The sequence below is a fragment of the Scomber japonicus genome, chromosome 5 (assembly GCF_027409825.1).
Source record: "Scomber japonicus isolate fScoJap1 chromosome 5, fScoJap1.pri, whole genome shotgun sequence".
NCBI lineage: Eukaryota > Metazoa > Chordata > Actinopteri > Scombriformes > Scombridae > Scomber > Scomber japonicus.
Window position 1 is genome coordinate 15,070,470 of NC_070582.1, and position 21,274 is coordinate 15,091,743.

At 39.9% G+C, this 21,274-nt stretch overlaps 1 protein-coding gene across 1 annotated transcript in view; it reads left to right on the plus strand.

Moving 5' to 3' along the window:
• The window catches only part of si:dkey-82f1.1 (DENN domain-containing protein 2A), a 33,155-nt gene extending 16,640 nt beyond the window's left edge, over nucleotides 1–16,515 (plus strand). Inside the window, exons 3-20 of the mRNA XM_053318674.1 lie at nucleotides 2,791–3,831; nucleotides 5,273–5,400; nucleotides 6,643–6,755; nucleotides 6,850–7,047; nucleotides 7,331–7,424; nucleotides 8,370–8,420; nucleotides 8,695–8,882; nucleotides 9,324–9,433; nucleotides 10,155–10,224; nucleotides 10,514–10,591; nucleotides 11,954–12,094; nucleotides 12,256–12,404; nucleotides 14,349–14,526; nucleotides 14,648–14,689; nucleotides 14,866–14,971; nucleotides 15,713–15,997; nucleotides 16,172–16,258; nucleotides 16,358–16,515. Coding sequence (XP_053174649.1) covers nucleotides 2,791–3,831; nucleotides 5,273–5,400; nucleotides 6,643–6,755; nucleotides 6,850–7,047; nucleotides 7,331–7,424; nucleotides 8,370–8,420; nucleotides 8,695–8,882; nucleotides 9,324–9,433; nucleotides 10,155–10,224; nucleotides 10,514–10,591; nucleotides 11,954–12,094; nucleotides 12,256–12,404; nucleotides 14,349–14,526; nucleotides 14,648–14,689; nucleotides 14,866–14,971; nucleotides 15,713–15,997; nucleotides 16,172–16,258; nucleotides 16,358–16,389 — 3,091 coding nt within the window. The 3' untranslated portion in view covers nucleotides 16,390–16,515. The remainder of the gene's footprint in view (nucleotides 1–2,790; nucleotides 3,832–5,272; nucleotides 5,401–6,642; nucleotides 6,756–6,849; nucleotides 7,048–7,330; nucleotides 7,425–8,369; nucleotides 8,421–8,694; nucleotides 8,883–9,323; nucleotides 9,434–10,154; nucleotides 10,225–10,513; nucleotides 10,592–11,953; nucleotides 12,095–12,255; nucleotides 12,405–14,348; nucleotides 14,527–14,647; nucleotides 14,690–14,865; nucleotides 14,972–15,712; nucleotides 15,998–16,171; nucleotides 16,259–16,357) is intronic.
• The last annotated feature ends 4,759 nt before the right edge of the window (nucleotides 16,516–21,274 follow it).

A 21,274-nucleotide genomic window follows, 5' to 3' on the forward strand; every position in this document is an offset into this window, starting at 1 on the left:
TTCTCATGTAGAACACAGTATAAACGTCAGTAGAGGCTGCCAATGTTTGTTTATGGGATTGCATTGGGTGGCCATATCCAAATAAGTCCTGTTCATTTTGCACATACACCAGCTATTTAGCATTTGCAAACTTTGGATGGAATCTTCACACAAAATGTAGTCCTCAGCTCCTCCTGTCCACATGTTAAAGTGTTCCTTGAGTAAGATACTGAGGCACAAATTTGTCTTGATGGGCAGGCAAGCACCAACAAAAAAGAATTAGCAGTAAAATAAGCATCCAAAACCGCATTGCAGTGATAAACATCTCAAATGTTTAACACTCTTTTCCATTGTCTGGCAACAATTTGTTGGAAAAAACAGCAGTTAGAAACAACAGATTTTCAGATTTTGGATCGATGTAACTTGATAATAACAATAGTAATGTTGTCAAATGCAGAGATTAAGAATCTAAAGTAGGCTAGAAATCTGATTTCATGGGTCTGGTTGGCATCTTCTACGTAGTAACAGTTGATGGGGTTCTTGGTACTGTAGTAGTGAGTGCTTGTTTTGACCTGCCAAGCTGATCAAAAATAAAGCTAGTCAGACATGAAGTTGAAACACCGATAACTATGGCAAAACTTTACAGTTGCATTTCATTTTGATGATCCTAGAAATTTAAATCAGGAGTTTTGAAAGGGGGTGATATTGAAACTAGTGGATTGTTTAACTGCTACAATATGACACAATAACAATGAGCCTGTAGTTCACTTCTTATATTAAATGCCTCATATTCTCCCTGACATGTTTTCTTGTTCCTTAACTGCACTTTTCCCATAAGCATCAATGTTCTGTACTACACCCCTTTCCATAAGGGTCAGCATCAGAACAATAGCAGGGCTAGAGAGCAGGGCAGGGCAGAGTTGGCCATCTGGCATCTGGATACTGTTACTGACCCCCTGCTGCCACTGTCTAATGCCTCTATGACCACTGTCTATAGTCCCTTCTGTCAGTTTTGAAATATTCATTAGTGCTATTTAGATTATAATGAAGGGATTTTGGTTTGTGCTGAGAGGGATTGTCTAGTAGGAGATTTAAATGTCTGTTTTTTTAGGGTCTACCAAAGCTGCATTGGGGGTTTATCCAAGCTTAATATGCAGGAAAAAGAAGAAGTTGGTTTTGTCTCTCCACTCTTTCTCTCCTCGCCCTTTTCAATACCGCCACTTATCCACTGATTCATGTTAGCTCAGCTGGTTAGAGATGCTTTTGTGCCCTTGTAGCCCCTTCCCTCCTTCCGGCCTCAATGACCCTCAACTCCATCCTCCACCCATCCATGACCGTGAGTGATAGACTTCCTCGTCTTCCATAGCATCCATTTTTTATATATCTACCTCATAATCTCTCTCTTAATCATTAACAAGTGGGTTTTTTTACTTGGGGGTGAAAAACACTCTTAATTTCCTCCTCCATCTGCTCCACTTTTTCGCCTTCACTCAACCCCCCCTTTCTACTCCTGTTCTCCTTTACTTGGCTTTTCTATTTGACCTAGTTTTTCCCCTCTGTTGCTTCATGCTTAATGAAAACTGCTGTTTTAACTGAGGGACATGGAGGGATAAAGAAAGAGGGAAATGAGAGAGGGGGGAGAGGACCAGTCTAATAAAACCAACTGCAGTTTGGAAGAGTACTATTTGGTTGCATTTCCTTGTATTTACAACACATATCTCCCCCTCTTTCTTTAAAGGTCGCTAAGGAAACTTGAATCAGTGATTTCCCTTAGAGATTTCCTCTAGATTGCATGACTTTTTCACATCTAGCGATGTCATTAGAAGTCATCCAGCAAGGCCACATTTCCTCTGTTTGTTGGAAATTCAATCATTTGATTGAATGGGCTCTGGGCCAAAACAGAGCTTTGTGGGTCAGGAGTAGAAAAGAAAAGATGCACGTCTACATTTCGGCCTCTCCCCTCTTCTGTGTATACTTTCATCTGTTCCCCAGAAATAGCTGTGTGTGTGTAGCTTGTAAACTTTGACCTCCTTACCAAGAGTTCAAACAGTCATGACCCAGTAATCTTCCAGGAGTGACTCAAAGCTAAAAACAGAGGCACCAAACAAATGTCTGAGCTTTTTTAACAAGAATTCCTGTTTACCCCATAAAAAATGATCTATTTGGACATAATTGTGAGTGCATGGCCAATTGTAAGAGCTATGGGGAGCATGATGCCTCGCTTTGTACACTAAAGGCAGCAACTGACATTTCTATGAAAATAATTGCAGTATAAATTATTAGAGTTGACAACAGTGCAATGTACTTTCTCCCTCTGTTATTCTATCTGGAATAAATTAAGTACATATTTGTTGGAGCAGTCAGTGGTTAGCTGTATCCCCTTACCAAGAGAAGACTGTCTTGGTAAGGGGACAGTGTGAGGACTGTGTGATGTTTGCATGTTTTGCCTGTTTGTGTGGGGTTAATTTTGTTGCCTCCTCAACTCTATGGTCATCTTGTGATTGACAGATTACCTCCACCATGTTTATCCTGAAATATGCCTCATCGCCCCAGTGTAAAAAGGGGCAGGTCAAGAAAGTCATAAAGTAATTTTAGGATAATTCTCAACTTCATCGTGAATCATTTTTATAAATTCGTCATTTTAATTTGATTTTTACTCATCTAGGTACCATGACTTGTTTTTACATGTAAAATGTTCATGTAAAATAATCTAATTTTCAGCAGTACTTTCCAATGAGCCAGCAAGTAGAAAAATGAAATTAATCAGTCAAGTGCGTGTGTTCACATTTATGTTTTGTGTCTCCCCACTAGGCTCCAGTGCTGTGGCTTGAAGGTTGGGGAGGCTCCGTCGTCTGTGGTGCCCCAGCGCCAAGAGGTGTGTGGGTCCCCAGGGGACAAAGACAGGAGGGACACCGCTGTGCCCACCAAACATCCCCTCCCTCCTTTACTTAGCTTGAGTGACAGCCCGGGTCCTCCTGACACCATGCTGGCTCAGAGAAGATCCACCACCACCGATCCGCGGACTCCCAACATGGAGAACGGGTTATGTGGCAAGCTGAACCACAGCAAGAGCCAAGCAGGAGTCAAGACTGCCAGCATCCGCGATAAGATCTCACAATGGGAGGGCAAAAAGGAGCCCGCCCAACTAACTTCTACAGGGACATGTCCACTAAGCATGACACAGAAGGAGGTTGAAACAGTAAGAAAAAAGGAATTCAAAGTTTCAGAGGTCCAAAGGACAGACAGCAAGAGGTTTGTCAGCTGGGACAGACAAGACTCAGGGAAGGAGAATGTGGGAAAGCTTGGGGATTCAAGACCTAAATCTCCAGAAGTCCCAGCAAACAAAGACAAAGAAGTGATCCTAGAGAGAGGAGTTCGGCCTTCTAAACCAACAGAACAGCCCCAAGACAAGAAAACAGTTTTAACTCATGTTAAGAAACTGGAGATGGCAACAAAGGAAGTTCCAAACAGACCTTCACTGGCATTTCCAGGGAATTACTTCTGCCCTCCTTCCAAGGAGGAGCAGGAGGAAATAGAAAAGAGGGCCAACGAGCCAATTTTTGGGACGTTTGACGTGGCTCGTCCTGGTGGCTCACGGAGGAGGAGGGAGGGTGATCCAGAGAACGTATACAGTGAGCCAGGTGCTCCGTCTATAAACCCTTTACCAAAACCTCAGAGAACCTTCCAGCACCACACACCACCTCCTACCCCAGTTTCAGGGCCTGGCTCTGGGAAGGGGAAAAGGAACTTGCCCCCTTTGCCCTCCATTCCTCCTCCACCTTTACCCACATGCCCACCACCTGGAGTTTGCAGGAGACCCTGGGCTGACAAACCCCGGGACAGCAGTAACAGGTGAGACAATGAGAGGATGACAAATATTGGCAGCCATGATCAGTTTTTTTGACAATTACCCAACAGTATAGCACCCAACTGCTGACCTGAAACCCCATTAAGCTTGATACTGTACAGTATGTGCCAAAAACACAATGTCTTATCTCAACCACAAAGCTAAATTTACAAGAAGAAATAGTTTAAAGCACACTTATTAAAACAAAATCAACCAGTGAAAACCCTGTGTAACCCCTCCCCCAACCCCCATGTGAACAACATTTCCCACATCTGCTGTAAATCAGGTCCAACGCTGACATCATCCTGTTTTTAAATATCCCACAGAATTAGCTCATTGGTTAGATTTGAGGAATGTACACATCAACTCAAGTCATTCCTCCTTGCAAAACTCTGCTGGAAGGGGAGATCAACATGAGTCGTGTCAGAGAGGCCCCTTGCTTTTTCAAAAATGTGAAGCCTTGACAGTAAAAATGATTGTGCAATTTATGATTGCCATTTGCCAGAGCTATAATTACTTGTAAAGTGTGCAGTGCAGATTATGAAAGACTTGATCTGCCAATTAACATCTTGGAATTTTAGAGACTCTTGAAGTAGTACTCGAAGTGTTCTGCAAGGAAACCGAAAATGTGAACTCAGTAGTATTGGAGTACATCTATTGTTCACTTTCTCCAGTTGTCTGAATTCTTGTTTGGAGCTTGGCTTGGATTTGTTACATTCCATACCATATGTGGAGGCTTCACTCAGCTCAAGAGTGCTGTGTCAAGCCCTTTGTTTGGTCAGGCTGTCTCTCGCTGAGTGTCTATTGCAGTGAGAATTTTTTCGTGTGTGTACAAATCAAATGGCTATTTTTCATATGCAGTCTCTGAACAGGTTGTTGTTAAGAGTCAAAAACAAGCAGACGAAAAAAGACAAGCTGCAGACAACAATAGAAAATTATAGAACATAAACAAAAAGACTGTAGTTTGTGGTAGTGGTGGGTTTGTATTGTGACGCATACTGTTAAATTGCATGAAAACATTTAACAATTACATGCAGTCCCGTACAGCAACACCAGAGAGGAACATAATTAGCTACATGAATTAACATTGGTTCTAGTCATGTGTTGTATTGATTGAATCAAACTGTAGCCCATAAAGTGACAACGTAGTTTAATTGCAAGTATAGTATATGCATGTGTGTGCGAATGCATGCATCCATGATGTTTGAATGCACTTACAAGGCTTTAATCTTTGGCAGTGATAAAAGACAGATGTGGTCATTCAGATGTGGCAGCTAACAAATGGGAACATCCCAGTGCCTTCTTGGCATATCAAGTTTTTTTTTTAAAAAAAGGCATTAACATGCACATACACATTCACCCAGAAAAATCAGTCAAAAATCCTTCCTTCCTCTTTTGTATTTAGCGTGCCACACTCCTAAATCTTTGTTTTGCTTTGTCCTTCAGGAAATCCTATGAATTTGAGGATCTACTCCAGTCGTCTGCAGAAAGCTGCAGGGTGGACTGGTATGCTCAGTCTCGACTGGGCCTTACACGCACTTTATCAGAGGAGAATGTCTACGAGGACATAATAGGTAAACAGTGTATTAAATCCATTTATTTTCTTAAAGAGATTTATATTTTCTCCTATGCCCTTCATACATTACATGACCCTTTAGTTTCATTGTCATATTGGTGTGTGTGTGTAACAGTGTTCAGTAACACGGGTGATGAGGAGGCCAAGCTGTCTTTACTCTGCTCTGTTTTTCCTGCTCCAGTTTTAATTTAGGGGCTCGATGCTCCACTTTTATTAAACCTTATAAGCAGAAACCCGACCTACGTTCCTACCTTATTGTTTTCAGTGTTATGCCAACCACACCTAGAGCCTGTGTAATTTTCATAACGTATAATAGTGGTGTTTTGAAGCCATAGCTGAGGTTCACTACTGTGATTGTCCATACAGCAGGGGGCATGTGAATGGCTTACAGCCACCGCACATTACTGACAATGGCTTCAGTGTGTCTTTGGTTTTCATCCTGGAGAATGTATAATGAGTCCCTCTTGGTTGCAACAATCAAATTAGTTTAATTATATTTAGGTGATTCCACAGCTAATTTGGGATCTCTTTATAGTTTCCTACTTTCATACAGTGTTCTTTAAAATGCTCAGACATTGTTCAGCAAACACTTTGTAAATACACAATCCACACATCTGTCAGTGCTTCAGATTGAGAAGAAAGCAAATGTCACCATTACATGTATCGAGACGCATGCCTTGATGACGGATACTAACTCACATGTGCACAGCTGACAGTACACTCAAACACACCATAGAGATTAGTGTGCCGTTCTCATCAGTCAGCAATGTGAAAAACAGTACGCTGATCCCTTGTTTTCCTCCGAGGAAGACAGAGCAGGGAACTGAACGTCCCTCTTTATCCTCCTACTCCTACAGGTCACATCTGGTGGATGGATTGATAGAGCAGAGGAGAGATACAGAGAGACAGAAACAAAGAGAGAAAGAGGCACAGGTTTTGGAAAGTGTTCCTATCTCACTCCTTATCTGCAGGGGAGGACTAGTGGCTAAAATTACATTTAGCATTAGCCGTGCTAGGAGTTGTGCATCTTATCACAATGAAATATGAGCTTGGTAAGCACACTGCTGCCTCTGGTAGCTCTCTGCACATCTGGAGTAGAAATAGTCTGGTAAAACAAACATGACTGATATGGAAAGAGTATTTTATCCACTCTTTTTGTGAGCTTGTGTAAGGCTATTTTGTAATCCAGGTGCCACTTGATTTCTCAGTTTTGAAAAAAAACAACTTTTTTCCATTGAAGATCCTCCATCCAAGGAGAACCCCTATGAAGACATAGAGCTGGAGAAAAGTTACCTTGGAAGCAAATGTGTTTCACCAGCCTCCTCATCTCCTGTCCCTGACACTCCAACTAAGGTACTAGAATGGCAATACAGTACTATAAACAAAGTAGATTTAATAGACGTTATTTTATACTAAAATCACCTTCTAATGTGTCTCTCTGCAGCAGCTCTCTTCCAAGCCTGGATTCTTTAGACAGAACTCAGAACGGCGAAGCTTCAAACTCCTAGAACTACGCAAGACCAGCAGGGACACTGGCATATCCTCACCCTCCCGCATCAGCCCTCCCTCCACACCCAGCAGTCCAGACGATACCCCATGTCTCTCTGGAGACCCTTACAACCGCAGACGGAGGAAAATCCCCAAGGTATGGGAATCTGAGAGGCCTCAAACAAAGCTCATGCTGCTTTCTGTTTGATTTATGATCCAGCGTACTGCTCAGGGAGGTTCGGAGCTGGTCCACTCATGCTGCTGTCTGGGGATGAGTAAAGGCAGGGGAAAAATTTCTGATGGATATTTCCTGTGAGAAGTGTGCCTAGTAGAAGGCCTCCCAGAAGCTGAATTGAAATGATCTTGGTTGGAGACTGACATATTTTGTTTATTAGTTCAAGGAGATAAAGATAGACTTTCTCTCTCTTTACCTCCTTCAGATGGTGTTGAAAATCAACGGCATCTTCGAGGCACGAAGAGGGAAAAAACGCATGAAGAAGGTGTCTCAGTCTACTGAGTCCAGCTCAGGTAGAGGTGAGGGTACAATTGTGAAAATTAGCTGCATATAAAAACACATTATATAGTTTTTATTTTTATTTTACCTAACATCAAATAGGAATTTAAGTCAATGTACTCATAACTTCTAACTTCATCATGTCCACCATTTCACTTCTCCATGAAGGTTGTTTGTCTGTATCTTAAACACATTTTGTGGAAAGTGATTAGTTTCTGGTACAAAAATGCATCCAGGTGTTGATCCAAGAATTCTTTTAAAGGCTTTCTTAACATTGCAAGAAAGACATTGTTTCTCAAAATTTCTCTCATGTGCTCCTTCACTTACTGAAATAAAAATATCTGGCACATGAATTCAATAGTTGTCTGTCACTTTGCGTTTATTGATGCAGATTTTAAATTTATACAAGTACTGAAGATATTGCAGCCATGGGGGCTCCCTATTTATCATCTTTCCATATACTTTTTATATCATGTTTATATCAAACATGTTTTAAATAACTAAACGTGTACACCACAGCTTTTTTCATTATATTTTTTACTTAAAATTTAGTTTAATGTTTTAAATATTTACTTGCTTTGAAACCCATATGAAATTTTCTTTTTCATACTGTGACAGAACTAAATTAATAGTTAATTACTCTTTTTATATGCAGCAGTACTATGAACTCTCTACCCAGACACTTTTTTATTAATCTTCTTTCCCTATTACACTCTTTACAGTTTGATCATATTGGCTTTACAAGTCTCTCTCTATAAAAGAAACAATACCTCATAATATCTATTCACAATGCAGTTTTATGGGCAAGGTTATGTTTTTGGGTCAGTTGAGTTTGACCCAGGTTTCAGAGGACTGAGTGGTGTTGTGTGGTTAAGGCTGAAATGAAAGCAACTGGAGCATATAACATGAGCTCTGAGTTTCCTGTGATTGTTATTTTCAGTCTCATTTATTTCTCTTTATTGCAGTGACAGATGAGAACAGTGAGTCGGAAAGTGACACTGAGGAGAAACTAAAAGGTGAGAACAGAAAATGAATATCTACACTCTACACACTAAGCAAAAACAGACAGGCAATTTATGTGAATGTAATTTAATTTGTTAGAAATAATCACAGGACAAGCCTGTCTGCTGATTTTGATCAGTTTTCTTTGTCATTGTTCCACTGTGTAGCTAACCTCAAAAATACACACTAGCCCACACATTGTGGACTCACAGTGACCCTCTATGCATATACATGTGTTCATGCAGGAAATGGATGTATTTGCATGAAATATGTTTCTCTGTTCCTCAGCTCACAGCCAGCGGCTGGTGTCAGTCCAGTCCATGCTGAGGCAGACGGGGCGGTACCGGACATTGGAGAGGGATCTGATGGAGTTGCAGGAGAGAAAACTCTTTGAATATTTCATAGTTGTGGCGCTGCACAAGACCAAGGCCGGTGTCCCATACCTGCCAGAGGTCACACAGCAGTTCCCTCTCAAGGTAAACGGGAAAGGGTTTTCTTACTTGACCACTGGTATTTCAACATATATTGTGTATGCCAGTGTATGAGCACCTGGGAGGTCTTTTCTGGGGGAAAAACACAGGAAATTGCACATTTTACATTTACGGGCAAAGCAGCAGCAGGTTTCTTGTAATAAAAAAGGAATAGCTTAGTTATTTGCATGAGCAGTGCTACCACTTCACTCCATACAAAAAAGATAACATTTCCTTAACTGGAAAAGGGGAAGGAAAAAGACACTGGTTATATTTACAGTGATGCAACTTGGTAGGTGTAAAATTCTTCAACAGTGCAGTGTAAAGAGTTAGTTTTTATGGCAGTTTAATCTGAGACCATAGAAAGGTCTCTGTGTGAAACATGACTTAATGGCATGATCCTACAGGCAGCATTTGTTTTCTTGTGTTGTTTTATTTTTTATCTAGCTTGAGAGGAGCTTCAAGTTCATGCGTGAGGCTGAGGACCAGCTGAAGGTCATCCCTCAGTTCTGCTTCCCTGATGCCAAAGACTGGGCGCCTGTTGACAACTTCCCCAGGTCAGTCTAAGTCATCTGAACATAAGAAAGTAAAACTAATCAGGGTCACGGGAATTTCCCAGATGAATAGTAATAGCTCAGCTGCTTTCCGTGCTAATAGCTACTTGTTAGTCCAGAAACTAAGAAAACCCAAAATGGAAATGACCTTGTGCTTTGTAAAGGTGACTATTCTCTCCTTAACTATAAGGCACTGACACAGTAACAAATGATTACAGGGAAGGATGGTGGATTTATCACCTTACACCTGGTTTGCTATTACAAAATCACCTCTCTTTGTATGCTGTTTAAAATTGTCTGTATTACGCAACATTACCTAACTTCACCTAGCCTCTCAACAGATTGTTGATGGTAATGGGTAATAATTACCTGCTGGCAAATGTTAGATGGGCAAGGGGCCACCCAACACACCTGCAGACTCATTGAACTGGCTGACACACACTCTTGTCAAAGAGAAAGAAGGTCGTCAACGGTCAATGAATACCTGTCAGGTAGAGCTTAGGAGTTTTGGTGTTAAAATTTGCAGAGTAAGCTTGTCTTGAGTGTCTTCCCTCTCAAGTACAAAGTAAAGCCTTTGTTAGCAAAAACACAAAGTTGGGAAGCAATGTTCAATCAAGAACTGAGTTTTTTGTTTCCTGAACAGCCTGCTCTGTGTGTATTTTGCAGCTTCAAACATTTTCCAGCTTGTCTGAAATGTCTTTTTCTCCCTCTTTCATTTCTTCAGTGAGACATTCTCATTTGTTCTGACTGGTGAGGATGGAAGCAGGCGGTTTGGCTACTGTCGGCGATTACTGGTATGCTCTAAAATGCTTTTGACTGTGATCATTAGTTTCTTCTAATTTGATGTAAATAACAATATTCCCTTTTTATAATCTAATTCAATTGCTCCATTAACAAATATTTCTTGAATTTTGCTGACAATATTATGCATTTTTACTTCATGAATATACCTTTAAAGTCTTTGTGAAACAAAGGCGTTGCTTTGCTCTGCTGCTCTAATCCTGTGGTTGCAGTTGGGTGAGCAGTCTTGTGACACACCAGTGTTTTGAAGCTGTCTGTCCTTTTCTTGCTGGTTGTTCACAGCCCAGTGGTAAAGGCCGAAGGCTCCCTGAGGTCTACTGCATTGTCAGCCGCTTGGGTTGTTTTGACCTCTTCTCCAAGGTAGATGCAGTGAACAAAGCATAAACACAAATGCACAAAATACAATAAATGCATTACTTTCATCAAATTAAATCACATGTGTTACACACACATACAACTGACACCACCAAAGGAGTACAGAGCAGTACCACCCACTGTGCCCGCAGAGCCCCACCCACCCTCCGCCTGGTCTACTTTCCCAGAGAGTCTTGTAGTCCTGGCTCCATTACAGAGACACATGTGAACTGCAGCTGATGTGGTTACTGCAGTGGAAAAGGTTCCCTGTAATGAGCCTTAGATTTATATGCATGTCAACCTGTGTACGTAAAAGTCTGCGCTGTTTACATATGCCATTACTTAAGCTGGGTTTGTATTTATATAGTCAGGGACATAAATGAGTAAATATATCCTCTATTAAAGAAGAAGGAACATAGATTGATAGCTGCCTCTCCTGTGGAAGAGCTCAGTGCTAATGGTATTCTGAATATGCTGCATCTGAATAAGATCAACTGCACAAACTAAAATGAATATAGTGTACACAGTCCTGTACAGATAATGAAAAGAGCACAGATTATGAATTATGTCTCATTAACAGTGAGCTATTAGACATTTATTGTATTGAATTTCAATTTTTTTTCCACTTGAGAAGTCCACTGGTAAACCGATGCATGATGATTAATTGTCAGTTTACACAGAGATGGAAAATAAAATGGTTTGTAAGAATGGATAACACATCCATATTCATATATTCATGCACACAAATAGACAAACTCTATGATGACACGTGTATAAGATGTTAAAAAATAAGAATTAGAAACTGTAAATAAACACTTTACATTGACATAGAAAACAATAGAGGACAGTATGAATGAAATAATCTATCACAGAGTAATTTTATATTGGGATATTGATGTGTGATTGTAATATTGTAAATGTAATAAATATACATTTCTATGGATAAAATAACCAGACATGAATGTTTTTGCTTCAGGCTAATTAAAAACATGACAGGTTAAGATATTTCATCACATTTATTCATGCTATAATGATATAAAAATCTAAATGTAGACATAAAGCAGTCTCGCTTTTTGATTTGCAACACTGTCAACACTGGCCTAATACACACAGAGATATAAAAAGATTAGCTCTGTATAATCTAATAATCTCATGGAATATATCATCATTTCATTTAACCCAAGACAGAAATATTTGTATTTAACAAAACGTCTAGACAACAAAACATTACGGTAGGGATGGGAATCTTAGTTGTGGGGTAGAAACATCTGATGCTTCACACATACCAAACATGTCTATAGTAAAACCATATAAATACATTTGGGAGTGCCGGTATGCAAATTACAGTTCTTCTGTTTTTTATTCCAGATCCTGGATGAAGTGGAAAAGAGGCGGGCTATCTCCCCTGCACTGGTGCAGCCCTTCATGAGAGGCATCATGGAAGCTCCCTTCCCTGCGCCAGGAAGGACCATCACTGTCAAAAACTTTCTACCTGGCTCTGGGACAGAGGTGAGAGGGTAAATGAAGGAATGCAAGAGATCTCAGCAAAAGCCCTTTCCTTATTAAAATATGATAATGATGTATTCCCTTTCAGTGTATGCATACAGTATGTGCACCAATATTTTTTTTGGTTTTGTCTCTCTTTGACTTCCTCTTTCTATTTCCTACAGGTGATAGAGCTGTGTCGGCCGTCTGACTCCCGCCTGGAACATGTTGACTTTGAATGTCTCTTCTCCTCCTTAAGTCTACGTCTCCTGCTCCGAGTTTTTGCCTCTCTGCTGTTAGAGCGCAGGGTCATCTTCACTGCCGACAAACTCAGGTTGGCAGATCCTTGTTGTCACATAATCATTGCAACAAGCATCAGTCCTGGTTGGGACAGGTGGTTTCACTGCAGTATTTTAATTACTGCGATCCGATCACATCAATGAAGGCAAGGTTATGATGCAAAGAACGAGAGTAGAGGGTTGGAAGGATATGACAGAAAGACCACAAGTCGACGGACAGTCTGAGGAAAAGAAGCATCTGACCAAGTGTGAGAGGAAGGAATGCTGTTGTGTTAATACAGTCGCCTGGGGAACAATCACTTCTCCTCTGGAAAACTGTCATGGATGCCAGATAGAAAGCATTAGGCTTTAGAGTACGACTCCAGAGCTAACACGTGTGCACCCTGACGTCATTACGCCCACACAACTCACTAAAACCTTAAACTCTTAAGCTATTATCTCTGCGGTCAGGGTCAAAGGGTTTTTTTAACTGTTGTGGTACACCTGGTTCATCTTGTGAGCTCAGCGGAAACAGTCATTGTATCTTTATTTAGTTCAAAAGACACCTACCTTTTGGTTCACACTTTATGATAACACTGTTTCCTTACTGTTCATAAATAGAAGCTGACTTATCTGAGTTGTAATTCAACTTTCACTTTGTTTGTTTATCCTCCCTTGTTGCTTGTGTACTGTTGTTTAAAAGGTAGCACGAGAAGCATTTCACACCAGGGCTCATATGCAGATCACGAGTCGCTGCAAAGTTCTTTGCTGTAGAGTGGAAACTTGGCCTTGTCAATCAAAATTTTAATGAATTAACTGTGACCAGATGCACACACTGGAGAGATTAAGTGAGCAGTGTGGGGTGAGTGTGTTTGCTGCCGCTGTATAGATTTTATAAGCGTTACATCACATTCCCCTAAAAAATGCTTAATGACATTCCTCTCAAGTAACAGTGGGTTTGTTGGAGCAACACAAACTAACTTTTCACATTATGTTCCAAATTAAGAAATTGGTGGAAGGAGAGGTTATTTTTTAAATTCTATAGCTCCACCTTGTGGTAGAGATGTGTGTTGTTGTGAGCAGATTCCAATAACCTGTTATTGGTTTGTTTATTAGAAGTTTATTGTATCATATTTCCCAATTTCTTTGTATAACTTTGTGATTGAATGAATTTGTCAAATTATAACAAACTGTAACTTAATTATACCCAATGAAACTTGAAACAAAGAAAGCCAGGTTGAATTAAACTAACATTAACATAAACTGCACATTTCTTCTCATGCTATGCTAAGTTATTCAATTATTTCTGTTGGGCAAATGGAAAAAGTTAAACAAGTTAAACTGAAACACATGACATAAAGCCTTCCCTATGTATCAGCAGTGAACTTGAGTGCAACATAAGCTTCTAATATTTAGAATTTAACTGAAATGTTATGCTTGATGTGAATTATCAATTTTTATTTTCCTCCCTGTGAAAAGTCTGTGAATCGTGCACTTAAGTTAAAGCACTCTTGTTTCTTTATCATTCTCAGAGGAGTCTGATTCAGACTGTTTCCACTTTTGAATTATAGTGCACAGGAAAAGCACAGGTGGAACTGACAACATTAATAAAGGCTTTGTTCCTGCAGTTATTGCAATTCAGTACAAGAGCTAGTATTGTTATTTGTGACACCATTTGCAGTAGAAAGGGTCTATTCACTCTATTGACCTGCAACTATGTCTAACCCATAGCTGCATCAAGTTCATTTTCATTGGAGGTTACTGTAGACATGTTACAGAGGCAAAAGTAGTTAGATCATAAACAGAAATACTAACTAATAATAAACATGTTGCATCAAAATGAATTCAGCAAACACCATAAATTGAAATTATCTAATATTATGCAAATATTTAAAGGTGAAAGGCCATCCTTTTGTTCTATATGAAACATTGTTTTTCTGCCATACTGTAAAAAAAATAGTTCTCATGTTCTGCACCTCTGTCTTTCTTTCTTTCCACAGCACATTGTCTCAGTGTTGTCATGCAGTTGTGGCCCTACTCTACCCCTTCACCTGGCAGCATACGTACATTCCTGTGCTCCCACCATCCATGTTAGATATAGTCTGCACCCCTACCCCTTTTATAGTTGGCCTCCTCTCCAGCTCTCTGCCTCGACTTAAAGAGCTGCCCATAGAAGAGGTAAGTCAAAGAGGGGTTTTGTTTGTGATATATGAACTGTGGTGTCCTTGACTCTGGGCTTTTCCTCAGCTGAACAATAGCTCCAGGAAATGACATCACTCTCCCTCTGCTCTTCCCTCAGGTCCTGGTCGTTGACCTTGGGAACAGCCGCTTCCTACGACAGGTAGAGACCATAGAAACATAAGGAAAATCATTCAAATCTGCCTGTACCTACAGGAGTTGGCGCATCCTTTAACTCCATTACGCTTGTAGTGACTCTACCAGATGTTATGAGAATAAAATATGTTAATTCACTGCAGAATTTTGACAGTATTTACATCTGTGGTCTTCCCTCCACAGCTGGATGATGAGGACTCTATTCTTCCCCACAAGCTGCAGGCAGCTCTTGAACATGTGCTGGATAAGAGGAGGGAGCTGGCCTGTGAGAAAGGAGATCTACCCAACGGTGACTAAGCACACTTATTATTGCATCTGTTTACATGTATTCATACAGCGTATATATTTTAATTATAAATAACAAACAACAAATAATAACACAGCTAATGGCAAACCAGCGCTACTGTTGATGTTCTAAATGTTAGTTAACAACATGATGTTGACGGAACGAAAAAGGCAAAATCTAATGTGAGGGCAGTGCGGCATCTGGACAATCTACAGCACACACACGCTAGAGTTGTGACTGTTCCAGAGCTTTGCATTGTGGGACACGGTAGATGAGGTAAATGAGAAAGGTCTATCTGCAGTCTTTGTAGGCAAAACACAGTAACAGCATGTTACATGATGCACCCCACTGACCTTTAACCCTAACCATCTCACTGCTTATGCCTAAACCTATCCAAGTGGGTTTGTCATGTAATAAAGTGGATGTGCTGCGTAGATACTGGAGTCTGAAGATGCATAATGGTGATCAAAACAACATATGGGTCTTTTTGACGTACTATATTTTGTTTTTGTTTACATACTTGATACTGCATGCTACATTTTGACCAAATCAGCACATATTGTTGGTATTGTAGGTGGTTTCAAGTGAAGCCCTGTACTGTCATTCAGTTATGGAGGATGTGTTGTGATAATTCTGTAGAATACAGTATGACATCAAAAACCCTGTGATTAAATCATCTCTCTTTCATTTCCTTTCACTCCTCTTTGTCCCTGGTTCTCTCTCCTTTCTGCTTTGTCCTCTCAGACTCCAGCTCCCTCAGCACGGTGGTGTCAGAGGCCTTTGTGCGTTTCTTTGTGGAAATGGTCGGCCACTACTCCGTTTTCATGGGTGGAGCCGAGCGGGAGGATGAATCATCCATGTCCTCTCCCACCTTGCACAGCCCTTCATCCTCCTCCTCCTTTCAGCGTGAACCGTTTCGTAAGGCGGTGACCTCAAAAAGCTTGAGAAGGTTCCTGGAAGTGTTCATGGAGACACAGATGTTCACCGGGTTCATCCAGGAGAGGGAGCTGCGCAGACAAGGCCTCAGAGGTACTGAATCAATATCATTGAGACTTGACTGGCTACATAAGTGAAGCTTCAAGGTTATATATGCTCTTTTTAATCAATATATTTGAGTAAGTTTAACATTTATTTATCCAGGTTAATCCATCATAGGTCAGGGGGTTCTTTTGACTTTAAATATTTCACTTGTTTTGTCTTCAGGTCTGTTTGAGGTGAGAGCACAAGAGTATCTGGACTCACTTCCTGGGAGTGAACAACGAGGAGTCAACAAGTTCCTTAAGGGCCTAGGTGAGATTTACTTTAAACTGATCAGTCATTCAGTCAATTAACTGCCAGTGGTCCATTATATGTGTTAAACTTTCATCTGTCCCTGTTGCTTATTTTCAGGAAACAAAATGAAATTCCTTTCCAAGAAATGATGTTTGCAGTCATGATCGTCATCTGTAAAAGTAGGAAAAACAAGCATGAGAAGGTGCGCAGACAAGACTAGAGGAAGACGCGCTCTTGGGATGTGGATATCTCCAACAGTTTCCAGAATGTACAGATGGAAGGGAGGGTGGGGGTCATATGGAAGGGAGACCTTTGAGGCGAACAGGACTCATATTGTGGTTTGTGAACATGTGGGAATCTGGTGAACGTTAGGTTTTAACTCCCAGCTTCATCAGTGTTGTGAAGGGTTTACTCATCTTGGACCAAAAACTCTCCTCCAACATGATGATATAATGTTTAACAGCGTCCTGTTTCACTATTTCCAAGGTCTTAATGTTTTACAGTCAATATTTACAGTGTGTTACTGTATAGCAAAGCTCAGTGTAAAAGCTCTTGGAACAGTGTTCTCCATTTTTCAGTCACTTGACTTTACCTTTAAACCTGTTAGCAGGAGCGTCACTGAAAACTTAATTTTGTACAATACTTTCTTATACATTCCAAGTATTTTCTATTGTAGCTTTTATAAATGCAATAGTACAACTTCTTCTTCAACAGGAGGCTTTTAAGTTAATTTATATTCTTTTTAGACAAACTTAATCTCTCTCTTTTTTCTTTTTTTTTTTTTAAATTTCCATCAAGTGAATTTGAAGAAATCTCCTGTAGTTTGTAATAGGCTTTATTTAACAGAGTCTCATGCAGACTGTTTGTAGACCACTGTGGGTTGTTGGGTATATGTACCACTGTTTTAAGTCAATGAACTTTTTTCAGAATAGGAAGGAGAACCAAAAGGAAGACTGTGGAAAATGTAAAGATGAGAAAAAAATGAATGTGAACGCATCTCTGCCACTTGGGTTTCAGTATTGGAGTTGGATAGATTTGATGTTGAAGAAATCATGTGTATCTAAGGTCAATCAGTATCAATGTGTTTCTAAAGAGCAACTAGGTTTGCCTTCAACTCAATTGAGAATGCAATGAAGCTTTATAAATAAAGTGATTCAAATTAGACAAATTACTTATTATTTTTTCACACAATATTGTATATTCCTGTGTTTTTGTCTACAACAATAATTTAAAGTGACACTTGCTGATGAGCTACAGTGTGTCTGGTTCTTGTTTTACTTTTGTGATGATAGGAACAAGTAGATTTCATTGAACTGACTCAGTATCTCATATTTGTTACCAATACTGTACTTACTGTAACACTACTACCATAAGTTACCAGTCCTACTAAACTGTAGCATCAAAACCTCTCAGTGTATTGAATTCAAAAGGATGCATTAGATTGTTTATGAATTCAACTTTTCATTTGTCATAGGACAAATGTTTTCTCTCAGTTTTCAAAAGTCGCACAGCTTCGCCTTAATGACTAGTTTGGAGTATATATAACGTCATGACACATTAAGCTAACATCCTGTATGGGGTGTAATTGTGGCTTTTGATTATAGAAACAGGATGACCAGGATTTAAACCTCCAAGTTGGCAACGACTCGACAAGCAGAGAGAACCACAACAAGTACAAACAAGAAAACAAGTAGTTTTTAAGTGTTGAAGTTATGGTCTGCAGCTCGATGATACTCTTATGCTTAAAGAGGCACTCTAGCAATTTAAAATTGTACTTTTAAAATGTAAAGGGACTTGTGCCAGACTAGAAAAGAAGACTGGTTATACTGATGCAGCAGAAGATAAGCTATACACAAATTCTTGTCAAGCTCCAAAAACACTGGTTCCTACACTTCCCATGGTGCAACTCAAAAAGCATCTCAATTGGATCTTTTATAAGACCCTTAAAATTCATAGTATGTAAACCCAAAACAAGAACACTTAACTTTATTTAACCATATAGCTGATTCCATACAAGACAGCTCGAAGTGCTCTACAACAAAGGAAATTACATACACCAAGTGCTTCACATCAAAAAAGACTAGATAAGATAGATAGATAAGATAGATAAGATGGAAACTAAAACCCACTTAATAATGTTACAAAAAATAGATAAAATAAAGTGAAAATACAATACATAGAATGTGTACTTTAGTGGGGGTAATTTGAGAATTAATAAGAGTTAGGGTTAGGGTTGAAGAATGTATTTTGTCATGTGTGTATAATCTGTAAATTGTTGCTTTGGTCTCTGAAGTCATGAATATAACAGAACCTCCCGTTTCCGAATGGACACAGACCAGACACTTATATGATTGACACTTTTATTATTTTACTTGAATAGTTTTCTAAGAATTGAGCCACAGAGGACATTATACAACTGCTCCGCAGGCTATATAGTACTTTCCGTGGACAGTAAATTGATATAGATGTTTAAAATCAGGAGGGTGTCCCATTAAGTGTCCCTTGAACAAGACACCTGAGTCTCTCCACAAGCTGCAGGAAGCAATGTCCCCACACCGTGTTCCCTCTGTTGGGGGAACGTTTCCTTACAAAGACTTTTAAAAATAAACAAAATAGGAAGAGAACTGAGAGTTGTTACATGCTGTAAAATGCTGTTTACATACATTCTCTTTTCCTTTCTTCTGTATGTGTTTATCATTATGCAGAACAGTGATTGTGCAGGAGAGTAGAGAGTAAGAAGGGTATTTGGTGTGAAATGATGTGATTTCAGCCTTGAAGTGACTCACGTCTGCGTTATTTTATATCCCAACTATTACCAAACCGAACAGCATCTCCAGCTGAGCAATTTCGACAGCTGGTGAGTGAAATGATCAAGGTTTAGTGAGATAAATGCGGTATATTGACTTTCTAATAAACCTGCAATGTTGTAATACCCATGACAACCACTGGATGGCTCTGTTACCCAGTTCATGTTTCCTGCACATGTTGCCTCACAGAGTCCAAAGTTCAGAATCACATCTCACACAATTAGGCCTCTAGGCCCATAATGACTTGCACAACATGCCCAAGTCCAACATATTATCGCTTTCATCTGCTTATGTGAAAGTAAGGAGAGAGATTGTTGCAGGTGAATTCCCTCCAAAAATGAAAATCTTTTATTGTATTTAACTTATTCTTAGCACTTTAAAAATGTTTAATATATTCTCGTTAACTTCTAAAACAACTGACAAGAGGCAACATAGGTGCACTTTAAATATCTTCAAATGTAATCAGTGCAGAATCCAAAAAATATACAGGACTGCAGACAGGAAGAACAGTCAGAAATTTTACTGGTGATGATCAGGAGGCCTCCCAGTTTAAAAGCATATGTTTTGAGTGTTTATGATCTGATGAGGACCAAAAATAGCCTCACAAGGAGGGAAACTAGTTCAAATCTAGCATATTTAATATCATGTGGTATAGGGTAATACAGAAATATGTTTCAGTCTTACTAAAAGCATGACCTGCTGTGGTAAAGTGTTGATCTATTCCAATATGTATGTTTGATCACACAAATTTTGTGCCAAAGTTCTTAATTTAAACCTAAAAGTTGTTCCTCAGTAAAAAACAACAGTAACATCCTCGCCATAAACTAAGCAGTCCTCATAAGTACAGTGATTTATATATATGTTTTTATAATCTTGTTGTCATGTGTTGTCTGTCCCTCCCTCTTAAGGGCAGTGACAGTTTCCCCAGGCTTGTATTTTTTGATGAGATTTCCTTTGCACCCCACCACCTCCCTCCACTCAACACCCTTTCCTTTTCAGAGCCCTCTCCTCCTCCTCCTCCTCCTCCTCCTCCCCACCCTTTCGGCATTACGTGTTGACCGGTCAGACCTGCCTCCCTCAACCTCTCCCCTCCCCTCCCTCTCTCCCTTGGTCTTTTTCTCTGGCTTTTTCCAGGCTTCATGTCATACCACAGCTAATTCCTGAAATTCCTGCCCTCCTCTCGCTTCAAACAAACGGCTTCAGGAAGGAGACGAGGCAGCAGAAAACAAACAAAGAAAAGAGGGAGAGAGAGAGAGGGAGAGAGAGAGAGAGAGAGAGAGAGAGAGAGAGAGAGAGAGAAAGAAAAACCTTATAGAGTCACTCTTCACAAATATTCAAATACTGCTCTACCTGCCTGCCTGCCCACAATCCTATTAGAGTCTCTTCAGGTAAGCAACAAGTGTTTGATTATTGCTCTTATGTTCAGATTTTAACTGCGTCTCCTTTCGGTCTATAAACTTTGAGTTTGTTGAATATTGTGGATGTGGAGTCAGTCTTTCACCGCTTCTCTCTTTGAATCATTCTCACTCACTGTCGGGAGATAACATTCCTCAAATATCTCGCATTTCTTCGCTCAAATTCCTACATTTTTTTCTCTCTTCTGTGGTCCCAGTAGTGGTGCGTGTGTGGTTTGACTTCCTGTGCTTCAGCCGGAACTTTTACTGGTTTTTGTGGGAATAACGTCATGCACCCGTGCAGTCAAACATTAGCGGCTGTCAGGGTAAAGTTTTACGCCGGGAAACTGAGAAACTATTGTATTTATTAACTCGCCTGTTTAATTCAGAGGGTTCCCCCCCCTTACTCCTTTGACAGGTTGGTGTATATTGGAGGTGTCTGACAGTTATTCCCGCCTTCATGTTTCTCAGTTATTTGAATTGTCTTTTAGAAGAATGAAACACCTGTTTTAAAGCTGCATGGTACCATCAGTGGTGCAAGAAGGAATACTGACATCCTATAGTCAAACAAGTACAAGTAAACAGGTAAAAGCAAATGCATTAAAAAATGTACTCAAGTGTGTAAAAATAGCAGTGCCACAATTTAAAACCCTTTTCCCAGAGGTGAAAGTATTGTCAGAATAATATAAGTATATAACATGCAAAAGGTCTCAGAGTTACATCATTAAGTAATCTGCTATTTAATAATAATTTTAATGCATCAACATTCAAGCAGCATTGTTAAATGTGTAGCTGAAGCCAATGCTTACTGTTTCATACAATGTATTGTGTAA